Genomic DNA, 21,753 nt, shown 5'->3' with positions numbered 1-21,753 from the left:
AGTTGTTGTTTTTTTTTTTTTTTAACTGTTGCTGCACCAGAACGATGAATTTAAGCAAAGAAACTTGTGATTTGATTTATCGTGACGGACTAAGATTATTTGACGATACAATATCACGATATTTTGGTTATTGTTACACCCCTAAAAAACATTTTTCTCAAGTCGCAGGCCTCATGTCCGAGTCAAGTCTTAGTCCATTTTATCAAGTTTCAAGTCCTAAAAATAGTGACTCAAGTCTGACTCGAGTCCAGGTCACGACTTGCAAATCCCACCTCTGCCTGGAAATGACAATAAGGCGGAAAAATGTGCCAACGAAAATGTATTTTGACCCTAAAGTGAGTCGAGAACGGAACGCTCCTCTCATAATTTTATTTAAACTAACATCCCTGCGCGGCTACAGTTCAACCCCGTCTCTGTGATGGATGGAACAGACACGAGCGTTTCTGAGGACGTGTTCCGTTAAATCGCTTTACTATTACGAAGTTTATTAATTATCTGCTTCGACGTTTTTCCCCAGAATTGTTCAGCCCTTCCATTTGGGTGCTTTAAATGATATCGCACTGTGTAACTTTTCTGGGGGAGGCTCCGTCAAACGCGTTCTAAACCTTACCATGTTCACAGAGACCAAACAAGACCAAGTTCCTCGTCAGATCTGTGGAGGGGCGAGCCCGCTCACAGTCAGAATGTCTGTTTTACTACGTGTTTTTGAGATTTAAACCCTCCTGTGATTGAGCTGTTTAATGTCACACTGTGGGACATTGCAGACCGAGCAATGGCGTATCCATAGAAACAAGCAGGTGACGAATCCCAACCCGAAAAGTTACAGAGTGCAGCTTTATGATGGAAGTTTCAGCCTGTTTTTAGTCGACCACAGCAGCGCTCTAGACTTTTGTCCTGTTCTTTCTGTGATGGGAGGAGCAGAGGTTTGAAGAGACGCATGGGTTTTTTTTAGAGTGTGTTTAGACTCCGCCCTGCCCCGCCGCCTGCCCGCCGCCCGCCTGCCCGCCGGCCACAGCCTCCGGGGGGGGGACGCTATAGGTAGATCTCGTAGAAGTCGTCGAGCTCTTCGTGGAACAGGTCCCATTCGTCCTCTGAGTCCGTGGCGTCCTCGTCCGTCCCCGCCGCCAGCAACATCAGGAGCATCTCGCTGAGTTCAAACGTCACCAGGTCCTCCTCGTCGTCCAGAGAGTCCGTGCTGTCGCGCTCGTCCAGCAGGTCCCAGAGCGGGGTGCGCCTGGAGGCCTGGAGGGGAACAGCAACACAATCTGATGAGGCCATGAGTTTAGAAGAAGCAGAGGAATACATGTCTCTGTGGCAGTGGAGGGGAGGACTCAGACACGTTTTCTAGGAGCACACTTTTACCAGGGTGGTTCTAGATTCTCTAGATTAGAACCCTGCATTTAGTTCCATATCTGCCCAAAATATTTGGGGCCAAATTTTATACTAATGAATATTTACAGGTTGCTCAAGTCACTTGAAAACTGCCGTAAAGGACCTAAACTAAAACATGGAAACAAAAAAATAAGGCCTGTGAATAACTGTCTTTTTTCTGGAAACAGAAACTTGCAGAAAAATGAGTAAGAAAGCCCATAAATGTTCCTTAGAAAGTCCATGAAGTCCATAAAAGTTGCTAGGAAAGTCCAAAAAAAGTTGCTACGAAAGTCCATAAAGTTGATAAAAAGTTGCTTAGAAAGTTCATAAAAAGTCCATGAAGTCCATAAAAAGTTTCTTCTAAAGTCCAGGTCCTTGAATAAGCTTCAGCTCCGTTCAGAAACATCATGGACATTTTCCTGATGCACAGTTTGAGCAGCTTCAGCTTCAGTCTGATCTTCAGCCCAGTCTGCTGCAGGAACTGTTCTAAACATTTTTGTCAGATCAAGAGAAGAAGAACAAACTCCTAAAACTCCCTGATCTGCTTCTCTTCATGATCTGCTGGATGAAGGTCTTTGTCTCGTGGCTTTGGTGGAACCTCTAAACCTTCCTTTTCCATCAGATCATGAAGCATCAGTTTCTTCTGTTCTTCCGTCACACTGGAGTGAAGAACATCAGGACAAACATTTCTTCACTGAAGGACCAAAGACGTTGCTCAAAACTGTTCAGGTGTTTTCTTCACGACTGACTGTTCAGACTGTGAAGCTTCTGAATGAAAAACAAATCACCTGCTGGAGCTTCACAACTTCATGCTTCAACTTGAGCAACTTCTAAACATCTCCTGTTTCTTCCACTTTTTTCTTCTAAATCATCATTTGGTGCTAAAACCTAATGCCGGGTCCTAATCAAGGTGATCTGAAACTTTATTTTTATGAAGCTTTGATGGACCAACCAAACGTTTACTCCTACTCGAGTAATATTTTTATTGTATATGTTGTATTGTTATACTCTTACTTGAGTAGAAGTTCGATGAGAAATTTAGTGTTTTTGAAAAAATCTCCAAACTTCAGATCCACAAATGTTGAATCTTTTCCTTATTTGTTTGGGATCGGCTCCATAGACTCGAAGACATAAAACTGCAATCACGACTATGATCTCGTCTTCAATAACGGCTCCACTTTCTGAAGCAACTGTGAAAAGATCCTGTGACTTTAGTCTATTTCTCCTGACAGAAGAGGCTGAACTCTGTGTCAGTTTTTGTTTCAGGTGGATAGGCCGAGGAGTTACAGAGATCTGAACCATAAACCAGGTCACACAGTCCATGGATCATTCAAAATAAAACCAAAAATAATAAAAAAAACCCCCAACAATTTTCTTCTTTATTTGTCTCCAGAACCAGACTGAAAATGTTCCTGCACATATATTTGTGTTTTCCTCACCCTGCTCCTGTGTCCTCCGCTCGGCCTCTGTCTCTGTGGTTGCGCCTCCTCCAGGCGACCGTCGGGAAACGCGTGTTTGTAAAAACAGTTTGAACCGAAAGGACACGTCCCACGGCCTTCGTCGAAGTACCGGCACGCTTTAGTCCTGCAACACAAGTACGGCGTTACACACAAAACCGGACATCGGCAGATCGTGACGTAACTCGCTCAGCGTCACCTCCCTGTTTTTGGAGAATGTTTTATAAATGGGTGGATAATTTAAGTTTGTTTTTTTATTTCCTACGAGAACGACTCAAATGTACATGGAGTAATAATGTGTTTAATGCAGCTTTGCCACATTTGTTTACGTTTTACAGAAACTAAACTTAAAACCACATGACTCATTTAAATAAATAAACTATAAGCTCTGAAATAAAAAATAAACAGCTCGCCCCTTGGTGCGGCTTTGTAGTTTACCAAAGTCGTACTAAAACATTTTAACAGATTTTTGAGCGCCGTGCACCACATAAAATCAGTTCGAGGTCAGTAACACAACCAGAATGAATACATAAGGCGCACGTACGGATTATAAGGTTGATTTTTTTTAGAAAATTAAAAAGGATTTTATTTTTTTTTTTTTACTTTCTATTTATTCAGTTTTTCAAGTTTTGAAAAACAAATAAATACAAAAATAAAAACCTGGGGCACTGTTCCGTTGTTATAAGGATGTAGAAGTCAAGTCTCTCTCTTTTTTTTTTATATTTCAACCATTTTGTCCAGTGTTTAATGAAGAAATGTCCTTAGAGACGTAGAAAAAAAGCCAGTCGTTCCATGGAGTATATTTCTTTTATAATGTCACTGACTGTGGGTCCTTTTTAAGCAGCTTCTTGTTATTGCTTTTATTTTGATGCTAAAGTCAGAATCTTAAAAAGGGTATCTAGTCAAGATTGTGTCTAATTTTTTTTTCAAACACATTATCCCAGAATGATTTTAATTTTGTACATGTCCCAAAAAATATGAGAGTGATTGGCGTTTGAGTGGCGAGAAAATTTTAAGGATTTTAAGTGCGTCTTATAGTCTGAAAAATACGGCAATTTTCAAGAGGGAGTGTTTACTTCTCTGGGGTATTTACTGTAACACATTTAGATCACCATGTTCCTTTTATTGGTTTGAAAATGTTATATTCGCCCAAAACCGCATTTTGACCGTTCCTCTCCGTTTGCTCCCTGTGCCCTCTCCCCCTTCAGAGCTCCATCCCAACACACTCAGCGCACACATCACATCAGCTTTGTCCACTTCCTGTGCACAGTTTTGTGTCATGTTTTTGTATTTTTATTACAATATACAAATATGAACATACTGTGCAGAAATGTGGGGCAGTAATTATAAAAACCAACGCAAGAGAACCACTGATGAAACTTCAAAATAGAAAGAACGATTTACAATGTCAAACTTCAGGACCACGCTAATCCACTGTTTATTCACGCCGAATCACTTTAACTGAACCGTTTGATTATGAACCAAACTGCACAAGTCATGTATAACGCTAAAAGTAAAGCACAAACCAACAAACATCCAACCACTTTTTTGTGAAAGGGAAGGAAACTATAATTTAAGAGGCTTTTTAAACTTTAAAGAGCCTCGCGCTCGAACGACAAGGAAGAGTTTTTGTGTCTCCGTCTGTGGCGTCAAATTATGGTACGACGTGAAAATAAAACTAAAGCTTTGTCCAAATATACAAGTATTGAAAAGTGTGGCTAAAAAAGCGATTATTTTTAAAATGCTGTGCTGAAAAACTTAATGGTTAAGTGTGTAAAATATGAAATACAGCTTATTTATAATGTGCAGGAAATGAGAAGTTTAATTGCTCTTTTGTTCATTTACTTTTGTTTATTTTTAGTAAAATCTGTGTGAAATTTATTACCGTTTAATGCTATAGGAAAGAAGTATATATATTTTTTTGCATTATATTTATGTATTTTCTATGCATGTTCTACTCATTATTGTCGTGTGTGAGCATGGGGGGGGCGGGGCATGTAGGTTTGTGGGCGGAGCCTCGTACAAGCTCGTACCGCCAACCATAAGGAGGGTGTGTATAGGGCCAGAGAGAGATCACTAGATGGCTCAAACATGCGTGGATGACTCTAGAATGTTAGAACGTGGGAGAAAGAAAAAAAAAAAAAAAAAAGTAAATTCTTATCTGTGAATGAAACGAGCCGTACCCCATTCCGTCCTTGTACTTCTGGATGAGTTTCTGTTTGTCGTCTTTGTCTTCGACCCAGTACTCGCTCGGGATCACGAAGTTTGACGTGATTCGACACTCGGGACACGACCTGCACAGACACAGAGGTCAGAGGTCAGAGCTGCTCCGATGTGGAAGAGGCAAAACTGGAATCAGTAATATTAGAAGCGTTCATGTTTGTAGTGCCAAACGTTCCCCTGTAGAGAAGTGTTCTGTGATTCATGGGCTCACCCGGTTACATGCCACTGTTCTGACACGCTGCTATTCAGACACTGACGTCTAACTGTCGGTCCAAAACATTTGTGAAGCTTTGTGCAGTTTGTTCCATCTTTTAAAATGTTCCATCTTTTAAATAAGGCGCTATAGTCAACAAAAAAATACAAAAAATAAACATGACTTAAGTAAACTTATGATCTATTAACTTTATTTTTTCAGTTAATTATTGCTCAAGTTAATCATATTATTTCTATCAACAAATAATCATGTTCACCTTAAAGAATCACCAAAATTCATGCATTTAAAGTAAACATTAAATCAAACAAAATAAGAATAATCATCTCAGTAATGAAAAAAATGACAAAACTGGGCATTATTTTCAGGCGTCCCTCTACTTCGACTTTTTTTTTTTTTCTCAGAGTAGCGGCACTTTACTTTTCTGACATGAATAATATGAATGTGACGGCCTATAGGCGACTTTGAGCTGACGTCATTGTTATGAAAAGCCCACGTTGCATGCTGGGAAATATTTTGGTTTTTAAACAATTCAAGATTTACAGTGAATTTTTACATCACTAAATATATCGGCGATTATATCGGCAGCACCAACTCACATTTTAACGGTATCATATCGGCCACAACAAAATCCATATCAGTCGGGTTCTAGTCTAAACAGAAGCATGTCGTAACACCGCCGCGTCTAAACAGAAGCATGTCGTAACACCGCCGCGTCTAAACAGAAGCATGTCGTAACATCGTTAACACCGAAACAGAGGCCCAAAACAGAGGCATGTCGCAAACCATGTCACAAGCATGTCGTAACGCGTCTAAACAGTGTCAAAACAGGAAGTGAGCATGGGTGCACTTCGGCTACATCAACTCTGGCTCCGACTCCGGAGACAAACTGTTTTCCTTCCTGTTTACAGACAGATCCTGTAGATTTTCTAACATTACAGCAGTGACCACAGCTTAGGAAAAAACTTGTTCACTAAAAAGAGCTTTAATTTCACGATTAAAAAACGTAAGTTAAAATTGTTTGGCATTAACTCGTTAATAACGCGATATTTTTGACAGACGACTAATCGATCGGCAGGACCTGTCTTAGGACTCGTTTGCGGACTCATTTGTAGTCTGTCTTCTCTGTAGGCCTCTTTAGTGTGCTCGTTTGTGGACTCGTTTGCGGGCTTCTTTGTGGACTCGTTTCTGGACTCGTTCACAGACCCGTTCGCGGTCTCGTTCGCTTGTTCGTGGATCTGTTTGTGGACCCGTATGCGGTCTCATTTGCGGTCTCGTTTGCATGTTAGTGGACTCCTTTGCCGACCCGTTTGTTGTTTGCGGGCTTCTTTGTGGACTCGTTTCTAGACTCGTACACAGACCCTTTCGCGGTCTCGTTCGCGGTCTCGTTCACTGGTTCGTGGAACCGTTCGCGGTCTTGTTTACTTGTTCGTGGACCCATTCGCGGACCCGTTTGCTTGTTAGTGGACTCGTTTGCAGACTCGTTCGCGGACCCGTTTGCTTGTTAGTGGACTCGTTTGCAGACTTGTTCGCGGTCTCATTATTGGACTCGTTATTGGACTCACTTGATGATCTTGCTTATTGGACTCGTTATTGGACTCACTTGATGATCTTGCTCTCGAACTGCTTGGCTCTCCTCCACTTGCGGATGCACTTGAGGCAGTAGCAGTGGGAGCAGTTGGACAGGATCCCGAAGCGGCGCTCGCTCGGATTGGCCTTTTCAAACACCACCTCCATGCACACGCCGCACATCATGTCTTTACTGCGCTGCACGGCAAACGACAGCTCCATGTCCTTCTCGTGAGCCTCTATGCACGCCTGAAAAGAGAGAGAACATGAGGGTTAGACAGAGAGGAGAGGAGGAGTGAAAGGGAGGAGGAAACGAGAGAGGAGAAGGAGAGAGGAAGGAGACAGAGGAAAGGAATGAGGGAGGAAACAGAGGAGAGGAGAGGCTGTTTAGGAAAAGTGATTTTGGACAGCAAATGCTCCAAACAGTCGTATTTCAGACAGACACACACGTCGGTGGTAGTGGTGGTGTTGGTGTTGTTGGTAGTGGTGGTGTTGGTGTTGTTGGTAGTGGTGGTGTTGGTGTTGTTGTAGTGGTGGTGTTGGTGTTGGTGGCAGTGGTGGTGTTAGTGTTGGTACCTTTGTGTGCTCTGAGCGCTGGGAGGTGTCCGTGGGGTGGAGCACTTGGAGCCCGCACATGTCGCAGACGTCGCCGTGGAGATATGCACAGTTCAGGCCGTACCGACACTCGCCCACCGCCGCGTACGGGCACAGCGTCTTCCCCTGGGTCCTGCGCTCCTCTGTGTCCTCCGCCGCCGCGTCCTCTATGAGCGCCACGCACGACTCCGCCTTCGCCGAGCCTGCGGACGACACACGCCAAGATGCTGACACCTGCATGTGCGTTTGTGTTTGCTTGCGTTTGTGTGCGTTGGTGTTTGTGTGCGTTTGTTTGTGTGTGCGTTCAGACTGACCTCTCCCACAGTACGGCTGACCAGGGACAAACTCTGCTGCGTTGACCCAGTCCGGAGCAGGTCTGGTCTCTGGTCTGGACTCTGGTCTGGTCTCTGGTCTGGACTGTGGGTCTGATGGCGGTTGGGCGCACGGCAGCGTCTTCGGAGGCAGCTCCTCTTTCACTTTACTGTGTTCAAACCTGAACAAGAGAAACATTTCAAATCAGACTCACACGGAGCAGAGTCACAGTTCTGTCTCATTCTCTGGAGTTTTTAGAACTGATTAGTTCTAAAAAAAAAAAAAAAAAAAAAAAAAAGTGTAATGACCGAAAGGACGAGATCGCGGATACAAGCGCTTGAAATGAGTTTCCTCCGCAGGGTGTCTGGGCGTCTCCCTTAGAGACAGAGTGAGGAGCTCAGTCACATGGGAGGAGCTCGGAGTAGAGCCGCTGCTCCTCCACGTGGAGAGGAGCGTCTGAGGGGAGGACGTCTGTTCTGATGCTTCCTGGGCGTCTCCCTCAGGAGGTGTTCATGTCCCAACGGGAGGAGGCCCCGGGGAAGACCCAGGACACACTGGAAGGACTATGTCTCTGGACTGGACTGGGAACACCTCAGGTTCCCCCCGCAGGAGTTGGAGGAAATGTCTGGGGTGAAGGAAGTCTGGGAGTCCCTGCTTAGACTGATGCCCCTGCGACCTGGCCCCGGATAAGTAGAAGAACATGGATGGATGGATCTCTAAGAGTAAAATCAACAAATGTTTTTCCTCTCTTCATTTCCATCAGCTCCGTTCTCCAGTTAAAAGTGACTGGTCAAACGAGTCGACGTGTGTCCAGCTCAACGAGCGACGCCTGTGGAGCTGCGTCTGTTTCCCTTTAAGAAAAGTCACGTGTCCGATACATCAACTGTTGTTTTGTGTGCCTTGACCCTGACTTTATCGTTCAACAGGCTGTGATTTGTTTAATGAGTCTGCGTCTCCCTCTTAGTCTCTTCTTTCATTTGTTGGATCAGATCAGAACATCACACCCTGACCCCCACACCTGCACATTCACGAGAGCCAGTGTCATGGGACTCAACCTCAGTCTGACACAGGAGGACGGGAGGGCATCTGACACACAGGGGACTTTGAGTAATAAAATATTGCAATATCCATCCACGTTCTTCCTCTTCTCTGGGCTCAGGTCTCGGGGGCAATAATCTGAGTAATAAAATGTATTTTCTCTCATATAAAACAGTCATGAGAAAAAGACTTGATTTTCATGATGGAAAAAATGTGAAGTTTCCTGCTCTTCAGTGATGAGCCTCAAGACGCTGATGTGAGTTTAGAAATGTGACAGAGAGAGGGACGGAGAGAGGGAGAGATGATGAGAGAAAGAGAGTGTGTGAGGATACACAGAGAGGACAGAGACTGAAGAGAAAGAGAACAGAGAAACAGAAGAGGAGGAAGAAGAGCGGGAGAGACGGCAGGAGGAGGGAGGGGGTAATGTATGCGAATGAACCTGAAGACCCCGGCGTGGGAGCGACGGAGGAGGAGGAGGAGGAGGAAGAGGGGCAGACGGATAAACACGGCTCACACCAACACAGTCTGGAGCTCAGGCACCGAAAACAAAAGACACAAACAAAACAAAGACACAGCGCCACCTGGAGATCACCCCCCTCCACGCACCGCCCAGACCCAGACCAAGACCAAGACCAGGGAAGGGGGGAGTCCCGGTTCAGTCCTGGTTCAGTCCTGGTTTAGACCTGGTTCAGTCCCGGTCCAGTCCCAGTCTGGGGGTGTCGTTATGCAGAGGAGACAGAGACAGAACAGGGGGGTAGTCCAGATCTGGTCCTGGTTTAGACCGGGTTTAGTCCTGCTTTGGGGGTGTAGTTATGCAGAGGAGACAAAGGCATGCTCATAAAGAGTGAGGATCTCGGGGTCAGACGAGGACACTGCAGCGACGTAAATCCACAGGAAACTGAACCAAACAACACTCACTATAGTGTTAAAAGTGACTCAACATGACCACAAACAGACGAGTGTTTCCTCCACATGAACATTTCAAACCGGACTCGGATACTGAGGAACAGACTCGATACTGATTCTGATCCCACGATGAGAATAAAAAAAAAAACATCATCTTTGTTTAGACCAGTGGTGCTCAATACGTTGATCTCGATCTACCAGTCGATGGCCAAGGTCGTGTGGGTAAATCGCCGTGTCTCGTCTCGGACTCGTGTTTGGACTCGGTCTTGTCTCTCACTCGAGGTCTGACACTCAACAAGTGTGATCATATTTCATTCCAGCCGCTGCTGTTGGTAATAAACTTGTAGCGGGTGCAGGAGCGTGTGGGGCGTCTCAGTGCAGCCTGTGCGCTCATTTGAAACCCGCGGAGACTCTACGGCGCATCACAAACACACACGCTCCCTATGCACGGCTCGTCCGCGACAGCGTGTGCCCTCGTGTACCAGCGTGCGTCACAGGGCAGGTTCAACTTCCTAAACATCCTACCTGTCCATCTGCCTCACGTCAGCACGCCGCCCCTCGCCTTTTCACGCTCTCGCTCCTTCCTGCGTACAGCCAACACAAGCCCCTCCCACAGTGCGGCTGATTAGAAGAACAAGACCAAACGTGAAGCAAAAACCAGTCTAAATTTGTGTTCCAGTGTTGACACAAAGCAGGTCTACAGCATAGAGCGGATCTACAGAACAGACCTACTGCCACATTTGTCTGAAGTTTGTCTAACAAAAGTGACAAATGCATCTGTGTTTGTCACGATGTGCGTTTGGTTTGGTAAACGTGCAGAGGCTGGTAAATATCACTGCAAAACCAGAAAAGAATGAAACTCCAGTTTGGAACTTTAAAAAACAGGTTTAAAAATCTTCCTTCACTTTTTTCACAGTTTTGTGTAAAGTGCCAGAGGAAGTTCTCTTAAAGAAGAGGTTCTCAAACTGTGGGGGAGGGTCCAAAAAAGGGCCACAGAGTGTTTCAGTGCAGTTTGTTTGGTTTTGTATTAGGTCGATCATTTTGACTTGGTCATTTTGTAAGTAGCTCACATGATGAAAAAGTGTGAGTAACCCTTTTGTAGATGATTTCCTGTGATTTTACACTTAAAATAATAGAACTTTCTTTTCTATTCCCATGTGGGACTAAACCAGGTCTAAACCAGGACTAAACCAGGACTAAACCAGGACTAAACCAGGTCTAAACCAGGTCTAAACCAGGTCTAAACCAGGTCCATGGGTGTGTACTAGTCTGTGTGTTGTTGTTGTTCTTGTTGTAAACACTTTCACCTTAAACATTCAAAGAGTTTCATCTGTTGCATCACTGACTCTGTGTTTACATTAATGAACCACACACACACACGCACACACGCACGCACACACACACACACACGCACACACACAGACACGCACACACACAGACACGCACACACCTCCATCCTTCACTCTCTCTCCTCCCTCTCTCTCTCTCTCTCCTTCCTGTTTCTCAAACACTTGTTCTTGGAACTTCTCAAATGTCACATTCACAGAAGGACTCTCGAAAGCAGCGACAGAAATAAACCAGAGACACTTTAAACTGACGAGTGACCAGGACAGCTGAGAGCACCTCCAGGGCCTTGAGGAGCACCTCCGGAGCTTTGAGGAGCACCTCCAGGGCCTTGAGGAGCACCTCCAGGGCCTTGAGGAGCACCTCCAGGGCCTTGAGGAGCACCTCCGGAGCTTTGAGGAGCACCTCCAGGGCTTGAGGAGCACCTCCAGGGCCTTGAGGAGCACCTCCAGGGCCTTGAGGAGCACCTCCAGAGCCTTGAGGAGCACCTCCAGAGCCTTGAGGAGCACCCTCCGGAGCTTTGAGGAGCACCTCCGGGGCTCTGAGGAGCATCTCCAGAGCTTCAGAAGCATCTCCAGAGCTTTTGTCTTTACACTTTGTTCCATAAAACACTTTGGATAAAGCTGCTGCTGCTTTGAGTTGTGCTGCAGAAACGTCCCTCTCCTCCAAATAAACAACTGTGCAGGAAAATGTGTATTATCTTCTGTCAACATCAGAAACATTTGGATCACAGACTGTGTGTCATGTGTCGTGTGTTCTGTGTCGTGTGTTCTGTGTCGTGTGTTCTGTGTCGTGTGTTCTGTGTCGTGTCATGTGTCGTGTGTTCTGTGTCGTGTGTTCTGTGTCGTGTGTTCTGTGTCGTGTCTGTGTCGTGTGTTCTGTGTCGTGTGTTCTGTGTTCGTGTGTTCTGTGTGTCTGTGTGTGTGTTCTGTGTCGTGTGTTCTGTGTCGTGTGTTCTGTGTCGTGTGTTCTGTGTGTGTGTGTCGTGTGTTGTGTGTGTGTGTGTGTCTGTGTGTGTCGTGTGTTCTGTGTCGTGTGTTCTGTGTCGTGTGTTCTGTGTCGTGTGTTCTGTGTCGTGTCATGTGTCGTGTGTTCTGTGTCGTGTGTGTGTGTCTGTGTCGTGTGTTCTGTGTCGTGTGTTCTGTGTCGTGTGTTCTGTGTCGTGTGTTCTGTGTGTGTCATGTGTCGTGTGTTCTGTGTCGTGTGTTCTGTGTCGTGTGTCTGTGTCGTGTGTTCTGTGTGTGTGTGTGTCGTGTGTTCTGTGTCGTGTGTTCTGTGTGTGTGTGTGTGTCTGTGTGTGTGTCATGTGTCGTGTGTTCTGTGTTGTGTGTCGTGTGTTCTGTGTCGTGTGTCATGTATCGTGTGTTCTGTGTTCTGTGTTGTGTGTCATGTGTCGTGTGTTCTGTGTCGTGTGTCATGTATCGTGTGTCATGTGTCATGTATCGTGTGTTCTGTGTTCTGTGTCGTGTGTCATGTGTCATGTATCGTGTGTTCTGTGTTCTGTGTTGTGTGTCATGTGTCGTGTGTTCTGTGTCGTGTGTCATGTATCGTGTGTTCTGTGTTGTGTGTCATGTGTCGTGTGTTCTGTGTGTGTCGTGTGTTGTGTGTCGTGTGTTCTGTGTTGTGTGTCATGTGTCGTGTGTTCTGTGTGTGTCGTGTGTTGTGTATTGTGTGTTCTACCTGGTGCTGCCTATTGAAATATCGATATATCGTATGGTTTAATGAGCTGATACAGTACTGATATCGTGTTCTGCTGTATCGTCGATATATCGCCAAGAGGATTTTTTGGTGTAATTTAGCCCAGACTCTCAAATCGATTTCCTCACTGGACCATTTGAGAAAACAATTTAAACAAACATTGATTTCTAATGATGTTTAAGATTTGGACAACTGAAAATTAGGAATGAGGCTGTGATCAGGCCACGATACCTTCTCTCGATACGGTGCACTTTCGATACGATATTTCAAATGATTCGATACAGTACAATTTTAAAAAGTCTAAATCGTGGCTGTGACACTAAAAGTCTTTGCTAAATCAGGTCTTGTGCAAAGTTCATCTGAAACAAACATTTTAAACTTCAAAACAGTAAGAATGTCAAATATGTCACACAGAATCCTGCACAGGTCCAGTTTTGGAGACCCGCACCTGCACAGTCCGGCACCGCGCCCGCCCGCAAACCCATGATTATGTCAAAGTTAAACCCGCACAGATAATTTCTCTACTTTAAAGTCATGTTCTGATCGATTTAGGTGTTTCTGCGTTAAATATCTGGGTTTCACGTGACGTCACAGGGCTACGTTTGTCAGGACGCAAAATCAGACGGAGGGCAGGAAGTGAACCGACTGGAGGAAAATGCCGATGTGTTGTGTAGTTTACGGCTGTGCCAATTGTTCTAACCGAGAGAAGGAAAAGCGATTTTTTTAGAGTCCCGAATATAGTCGTCCACAAAGGTCAGAAATGGGAAAAGCCGACAGAACAACGCTGTAAAAAGTGGATTACAAACCTGTTTGCGGTCGGGAGGAGCAGAATTCACTAATGCTCGTGTCTGCAGTGAACACGTCGACAAAGGTTTGTTACAAAGATAAATTGTTTTTTGTGGTTTACCTAAACATAAACGAATCATTAACGACTAACGGCGAACGACGATTGTTGACATTAAATAGTTCAGATAGAGGTTAGTGCCGATACACTGCAGTTTTTCCCATAACGTCTATACACATAAAATAAGAGAAACACTCACCCCGGTGAAGACCAAACCATAATCATCATTTAGGCTTTTTGCACCAAGGTTGAGGACCCATCCACTGACAAAAAAAGTTCTATGCCTCCAAACTTTTGTACTTTGCCTTCATCTGTTGTCTGGGGTATAACGATGTCTGAAGAGCTAAATATTTCGTGATCTCCTCTGCCTCGATTGTCGGCAAATCTTTTACTTCGGTTGAAAATTCTCTCATTTTCAATAAGACTAACTGCTCCTACTTTTGCCTCGCTACTGGCTCTAAATCCTTACAATAGAGGCTTTGCACCGTCACGTGACCCTATAGCAACGGTCCCTACGCCGCCATGACACCGGACACACTGTGTGACTGACTTCAGCAGCGTCGCAGAAACATGGGCAGGTTTTGTTGTGTATTTGGTTGTTCTAGACGCTCTGAAAGGGATAAAACGAATCGTTTCTTCGCTGTTCCTCTGGAAATGACTCATCAGGATCAAATAAGGGAATTATTGAAAAAAAACGGGAATTATGTCTAGAGAACATAAACCACGAAGAGATTTCCAATGTTCCCATCAAGACACCTGAAGTTTCATCAAGGTATTTGCTATTTAAATAGTTTGATAGTTTATTTAATGAGAGAAGCACATTTACTGAACTAAAATGTAAAAAGAAAACATTTGCAGTGTGAGTTTCAGTAGAAACTGTATGTTCCAGCACATATAAACATGTCACTTGTCGTAGGACCATGTTTTCTTTATTGTCTTGTTTATCCACAACTTTGTCTTCTAGAATTAATCTCTTTTTGTGAGTGGATCTTTCTAACGTTGGTGAGGATCTTTTCATGGTCGATTCTTTCGAGGTTCGTCTCACAGACTCTTCGACTCGTGCGTCGTGTTGATCACAGGAGCCAGTGTGGGTTCGTTGAATCGTAAACTAGTGCGGGTTTTCCTGGATAAATTTATGACATTTTAGTTCAGTAAATGTGCTTCTCTCATTAAATAAACTATGAAACAATTTAAATAGCAAATACCTTGATGAAACTTCGGGTGTCTTGATGGTACAATAGGAAATCTTTTCGTGGTTTATGTTCTCTAGCTATAATCCGCGTCTTTTTTTCGATAATTACACAACAAAACCTGCCCATGTTTCTCTGATGCTGCTGAAGTCAATGACATAGTGTTGCCCGGAGTCATGGCGGCGTAAGTACTGTTGTCATGGGGACACGTGATGGTACAAAGCCTCTATAACACAGGTGTCAAACATGCGGCCCAGGGGCCAGATCCGGCCCTCCAAGACCTTTAATCTGGCCCTCGGCTGATTTTCTACTAAAATATTTGAATGATATTTTCTATTAAAATGGTGTTAATTTTCTGTGGTGTTTATCACAGCAGCGTCTCCAGCGTCTCTGTACGTGGCCCCTCCCACCAGAGCAGCACAAATGAAGACTTGTCTCTTTCCAAACGCTCTTAAAGGACGATCGTTTTGACTGTTGACCGTGACACCCTCATCAGAAAAATGTCCAACATGAGAAAAGTGGAGCCGAGTGCAGGATTTTACAACAAAAATTAACTTATTCCTATTTATACAAGTTAATGTTAAACAAGTTCATGTTAAAACTTTGTGTTGAAATTGTATTTTTCTTAAAGTTTCAGGTTGTTCATATTATTATAATATTTTGTAAAAGAAAGAGTTCATCAATTAAAAAAGATTTCTGTAATAGATTTGTGTTTCTCTGCACAAATATTTGAACTTATTGTTATTTTTGGGGTTTATATGACATGAGATTTCTGATCTGGACACTTTGGGATCAAAGTCGGTTGGATACGACCCCCGGAACAAAATGAGTTTGACACTCCTGCTCAATAAGAACTCTTCTCCATATCTGTGTTCTCCAGAGCCGTGTTTGCCGCGTTTGTTTGCCGCGTTTGCCGTGTTTGTCGCGTTTGCCGCGTTTGTCGCGTTTGTCGCGTTTGCCGTGTTTGTCTTCACTTCCTGCCCTCCACCTGAAATTTGCGCGTCATCGTGATCACGTGACTGAAACCCTCCTATTCCAGGTGCGTGGCGTGTGCGGCAGGTGTGTAAGGCCCCGCCCCCCTCACCTGCAGCGCTCTCCGTACGCACACGTCCCCTTCTGGTAGAACTTGCAGATCATGTTGGCGGGTTTGCTGCTCATGAGGTCGTGAGAGTAGCGGCAGTTCTCCCCCTCTTTACACAAACCGTGCATGAAATACCTGAAAACAACAAACAAACAAACAAACAACATCAACGTCAGGACATGTGACAAGGACAAACACAAGTCTAAAACCACGATACACTAGTCCTGATTTAGACCTGGTTTAGTCCTGGTTCAGTCCCCAGTCCAGTCCCCGGTTTAGTCCCGGTTTAGTCCCGGTTCAGTCCCGGTTCAGTCCCTGGTCCAGTGCTGGTCGTGTCCTACTTCAGTCCCAGTCTGAACCACGAGGCATCGCTACAGACAAATATGATGATAAATGAGAACATTTAAACTCCTGGTCCTGTATGTGACTGACAGAGAGAGACCAGATGTCCCCATGTCCCCGAGACAGTTCCAGTCCTGTCCCCGTGTCCTCTGTCCCCGTGTCCTCTGTCCCGTGTCCTCTGTCCCCGTGTCCTCTGTCCCCGTGTCCTCCCCGTGTCCTCTGTCCCCGTGTCCTCTGTCCCAGCAGATTTATACAAAACCACTGATATGTCCCAATTTTATACAACAAATGTCCCAGTGTTTCTATTTTGGACCCATTTGATCTAAACCAGGACTAAACTAAGACTACATCAGGACTAAACCAGGACTAAATTAAGATTAAACCAAGACTAAACTAAGACAAAACCAAGACCAAATCAGAAACAAGAACTACACCAGGTCTAAACTAAAACTAAACCAGGACTATGTCAGGTCTAAACCAGAACTGAACCAGGTTTAAAACAGGATTTAACAGGACTAAATCCTGATGTGTGGACGTGTCTCTTCGTCTTCTATCAATAATATTTTTAATTTGGTTATGTAAAGTTTGGGCTTTATATTTTCTTTTATCAGACAAAACTTATTATGTTACGATATTCTGGTTTTTGCTTCTCTACAGCAAATCAAGTAATCCAAAGTACTCAGATTACATTACTCACTTTAAGTAATTTAATGGATTATGTTACAAACTACATTTTGGTGTATGTAATCTGTAATCTGTAGGGGATTACATTTTAAAAGTAAACTTCCCAACACTGGATATATATGCAGGGAAGTAACGATATCCAAATCTCTCTGTACGATATTATCACGATTTACATCTCACGGTACGATATTTATTGCTAAAAGGCTGATATAGTTGTAGACAAGACACTTTTTTGCTTTTAAAATACCTCTGACAAGATTTTGGTGTGAATTATTTCCGTCATAATCCCAAGAATTCAAGTCAAAAACACATTTCTTCCTGTTGTCTGTCCCGAAAAGAATCATGGGAAATGTAGTTCTCGATGTTTATAAACTATTACTACTGTAAAACCTGCATATAAGCTTAAACTTGTGATTCAATATATTGTGACAGCCCACGATATTATTGTGAGACTTCTGACGATACGATATCACAATATGAAATAACTGTAAAATACAAATAAATGTTGAAAATGACAAAGATGGTCTGGATTTGGTCTCGTCTCAGTCTCGACTCTCAGGAGGTCTTGGTCTGGTCCTGGTCTTGATTAGTGTGGACTTGACTACAGCTCTAGACAGGGGACTGTCCCGGGTAAACAGGGATGATGGTGCCAGGCCCGGACCGGTACTGTTTGGTCCGGGAGGCCGGGGAGAGAGGCTCCGGGAGGCCGGGGAGAGAGGCTCCGGGAGGCCGGGGAGAGAGGCTCCGGGAGGCCGGGGAGAGAGGCTCCGGGAGGCCGGGGAGAGCGGCTCGGGGCTCGGTGTGTGTGGAGGAGGGAGCCGCCGGAGCACAACAGTTAGCCCGGAGTTAGCCTTTAGCTGCTAACAGCTGAGCGGAGCGACGCGCCGCTGTCCGGCGCCTTCCGCGCGCTCTCCCGCGGGTCTGTCGGCTCCGGGGCCTCGCTAAGGGCCCGGGGGTCGACGCAAGGCCGCCCCGGAGTCGTGTCTCACCTGCAGGTTACGTGTTTGGTCCAGCCGCCCGTCCCCACCGGAGCTGCCGTGGACGCTGCTGCTGCCTCCGCCATCGCTGTTTATGTTGAAGCCCGACCGGATGTCCCGCACTCGGGCTTTTCCGCCGACGCTCGGATTCACGCTCGGGCTTTTCCGCTATAGAACTACAATAAAATAAATAAATACATAAATAAAATATAATATAATAATAATAATAATAATAATAATAATAATAATAATAATAATAATAATAATAATAATACATATCTAAATTTTTTATTATAGATCCATGGTTTACACGAGCCAAGGAGAGACAAAAAACTTAACTTTTGTCAAATAAAATGCAGAACTAGACTTGTGATAATAAAACATAAAGAATATTGTCATTCTGGACGTTTTCATATTTTTAAAGAGCTCATTATGCAAAACTAACTAACTAACGCCGTTCCCGTATCAAAACCACGTCTGAAGAGGTTTTAGAGTGACCCATGCATGTTTGAGTAATCTGGAGATCTCTCCTGGGCCCTTCTGGAACCTTCCCTATGGTGAGCAGTGCGAGCCTGTACGAGGCTCCGCCCACAAGCCTACGTCCCCCAGGCTCCCACACGACAATTCTCCACAGATAAACACAGTGTTGGGAAGTTTACTTTTAAAATGTAATCCCCTACAGATTACAGATTACAGATTACATACACCAAAATGTAGTTTGTAACATAATCCATTAAGTTACTTCAGGTGAGTAATGTAATCTGAATACTTTGGATTACTTGATTTGCTGGAGAGAAGCAAAGACGAGGAAATCTTCACATAAGAAGTTTTGTCTGATAAAAGAAAATAAAAAGTCCAAACTTTACTGAACCAAATTTAAAATATTATTGATAGAAGAAGAAGAAACACGTCCACACAGCAGGATTTAGTCCTGTTAAATCCTGTTTGAGACTTGGTTTAGACCTGGTTTAGACCTGGTTTTAGACCTGGTTTAGTCCTGGTTTAGATCTAGTTTAGACCTGCTTTAGTCCTGTTTTAGTCCTGTTTTAGTCCTGGTTTTAGATCTGATTTAGACCTGGTTTAGTCCTGGTTTAGTTCTGGTTTAGACCTGGTTTAGACCTGGTTTAGACCTGGTTTAGACCTGTTTTAGTCCTGGTTTAGATCTGGTTTAGTCCTGGTTTAGTCCTGGTTTAGACCTGGTTTTAGTCCTGGTTTAGTCCTGGTTTAGACCTGTTTTAGTCCTGGTTTAGTTCTGGTTTAGATCTGGTTTAGTCCTGGTTGTAGATTTGGTTTAGTCCTGGTTTAGACCTGGTTTTAGTCCTGGTTTTAGTCCTGGTTTAGACCTGGTTTAGACCTGGTTTAGACCTGGTTTAGACCTGGTTTAGTCCTGGTTTAGTCCTGGTTTAGACCTGGTTTAGACCTGGTTTAGACCTGGTTTAGTCCTGGTTTAGACCTGTTTTAGTCCTGGTTTAGTTCTGGTTTAGATCTGGTTTAGTCCTGGTTGTAGATTTGTTTTAGTCCTGGTTTAGACCTGGTTTAGACCTGGTTTAGACCTGGTTTATTTTACTCCGGTACATGTAATCTGTTGCTGGATATAAACAAAATCCTGACGTGAAGATTTTCCTCTTTGTTTCTTTAAACCTTTTAGACCTTGGGCCGTTGTTTTTCTGAGCGGTGCTGCCATCTGCTGGACGCTGGGGGAGTTGCAGTCAAACCTGGAGCTCCTGTTGTTTTTGTTGTTCTAGGTTTGTTTTTGAGGAGGAAATATTAACATTATAACACGACGTAAAGCTCACTTTTTTTGTTTTTTTGTTTTTAGTTTTGAGGCAATAAGGAGATTTTGAGTTTTACTTTCACAATTGATATTTTGCACTTTTGTGGTTAAGACCCGAAAGTATTTATATCCAAAAAGTTTTTCCTACATGTTTGTGTGAAACAGTGTGAGTTTTATTTTTGTTTTCATTTGTATTTCTGCTCCTGTAATTTTTATTTCAGCCACAAAACACGACTCCAGCCGCAGATTGTGAAATAACAGACTGAACTAAAAAAAAAAAAAAAAAAAAACAAAAAAAAAAACAATTAATATTTCATTAGGGGGAAAAGGGACAATTTAATACAGGTCTAAACCAGGACTAAACCAGGACTAAACCAGGTCTAAACCAGGACTAAACCAGGACTAAACCAGGTCTAAACCAGGACTAAACCAGGACTAAACCAGGACTAAACCAGGTCTAACCAGGACTAAACCAGGTCTAAACCAGGACTAAACAGGACTAAACCAGGACTAAACCAGGTCTAAACCAGGCTAAACCAGGACTAAACCAGGACTAAACTAAACCAGGACTAAACCAGGACTAAACCAGGTCTAAACCAGGACTAAACCAGGTCTAAACCAGGACTAAACCAGGACTAAACCAGGTCTAAACCAGGACTAAACCAGGACTAAAACCAGGACTAAACCAGGTCTAAACCAGGAAAACCAGGACTAAACCAGGTCTAAACCAGGACTAAACAGGACTAAACAGGACTAAACAGGACTAAACAGGTCTAAACCAGGACTAAACCAGGTCTAAACCAGGACTAAACCAGGACTAAACCAGGACTAAAACAGGACTAAACCAGGACTAAACCAGGACTAACCCAGGTCTAAACCAGGTCTAAACCAGGACTAACTCAGGACTAAACCAGGACTAAACCAGGTCTAACCGAGGACTAAACCAGGACTAAACCAGGACTAACCCAGGACTAAACCAGGACTAAACCACAAATCTCTTGCTCTTTTGAATTTCAATTAAGAACCAAAAACAATAAAATGGGAAAACAGTTTATTTCATTTTTCTGTTTTCATGTTAAAAAACAAAAAACAAAAAGCAGATTTCAACTTTTATTTCCAATATTTCAGTTTAAATATTTTATTCTCTCTTTCGGTTTATTTGAGGTTCTGCTGCTGAAGGATGAACCTGAAAAGTGTTCAGTTTTGTGGACAAACACGTCTCTTCTTTTACAAACAAACAACTTCTATAAATAAAATACTGACCTAAAATCAATAAATTACTGACACCAAATTCTCTTCTCATCTATGAACAGAGAGGATTTTAGGAACAGCGTCATTTAGAAAGTTAATACAATAGAATGATATAAACAAACAGTTTCATCTTCTACATCTGAACCGAAAACCTGATTAAAGTGAAAATCTGATTAAAGTGAAAATCTGATTAAAGTGAAAATCTGATTAAAGTGAAAATCTGATTAAACTGAAAATCTGATTAAAGTGAAAATCTGTGAAAATCTGATTAAAGAGAAAATCTGTGAAAATCAGATTAAACTGAAAATCTGTGAAAATCTAATTAAAGTGAAAATCTGTGAAAATCTGACTAAAGTAAAAATCTGATTAAACTGAAAATCTGATTAAAGTGAAAGTCCAAATTAAAGTGGTAAAAAGCCCAAATGCCTCTTCACTTTCACTTCCTCCTGTGGTCGTCCTCTGACTCTCACAGTCAAATTTTACATTTTCTCAGGGTTTATTTGAGTCCAGTCTGTTCTAGAGTTAATTGGACATTTTTGGAAATGTTTATAAAATAACACTGGACCAAAGTTCCTGTTTAACCCGAAATCCAGAGTTATATTCACGTTTTGAGAGTCCGTCGGAGTCGGTGTCAGAGCTCATCTGCTGGAGGGGCGTGGGTCACCAGCAGGGGGCGCACTGACATTTGAGGAATATTTTAAACACAACAGAAATGCTCCAACACGTTTATTTTTAACAGTATTAGTCTGATTATGTGTTGTTTTTATTATCATTATTATTAATATTATGATTATTATTGTTGAGGCTGTGGTGGACGATTCACACACAAGACGATAATAAAAGGTTTTATTAAAAAATGTAAGAATAAAATAAGGCAACTGAGTGTT

At 43.4% G+C, this 21,753-nt stretch overlaps 1 protein-coding gene across 2 annotated transcripts; it reads right to left on the bottom strand.

The window, feature by feature from the left end:
- Positions 1-702: 702 nt before the first annotated feature.
- On the bottom strand, positions 703-17,979 carry mkrn1 (makorin, ring finger protein, 1). Of its 2 annotated transcripts, XM_055159905.1 has the most exons (8): positions 17,854-17,978; positions 15,842-15,973; positions 7,740-7,918; positions 7,408-7,628; positions 6,866-7,080; positions 5,012-5,122; positions 2,811-2,955; positions 703-1,242 (listed from the first exon to the last, which is right to left on the bottom strand). In XM_055159905.1, the coding sequence occupies exons 1-8, from the start codon at positions 17,925-17,927 to the stop codon at positions 1,033-1,035; spliced, it is 1,287 nt and encodes a 428-aa protein (XP_055015880.1). In that variant the 5' UTR covers positions 17,928-17,978; the 3' UTR covers positions 703-1,032. The 2 variants fall into 2 exon arrangements, with proteins under 2 accessions (XP_055015880.1, XP_055015879.1); XM_055159904.1 differs by having other exon boundaries at positions 7,408-7,918; positions 17,854-17,979.
- Between the last annotated feature and the right edge of the window lie 3,774 nt (positions 17,980-21,753).

This window comes from Boleophthalmus pectinirostris, unplaced genomic scaffold, assembly GCF_026225935.1.
Source record: "Boleophthalmus pectinirostris isolate CB_2022bp ecotype Guang Dong unplaced genomic scaffold, ASM2622593v1 HiC_scaffold_2825, whole genome shotgun sequence".
In the NCBI taxonomy this organism is placed as follows: domain Eukaryota; kingdom Metazoa; phylum Chordata; class Actinopteri; order Gobiiformes; family Gobiidae; genus Boleophthalmus; species Boleophthalmus pectinirostris.
The sequence above is the reverse complement of the archived record's forward strand: the minus strand, read 5'-3'. Positions and strand labels throughout refer to the sequence as shown.

Bases quoted from the DNA above. Each gene is read 5' to 3' on its own strand.
- mkrn1 (XM_055159904.1), bottom strand. From the start codon at position 17,927: ATGGCGGAGGCAGCAGCAGCGTCCACGGCAGCTCCGGTGGGGACGGGC. The intron at 7,919-15,841 runs GTGAGGGGGGCG...TCTCTTGTTCAG, and splicing joins GCGTACGGAGAGCGCTGCAG to GTTTGAACACAGTAAAGTGA. The intron at 7,081-7,407 runs GTACCAACACTA...CTCTCTTTTCAG, and splicing joins AGCGCTCAGAGCACACAAAG to GCGTGCATAGAGGCTCACGA.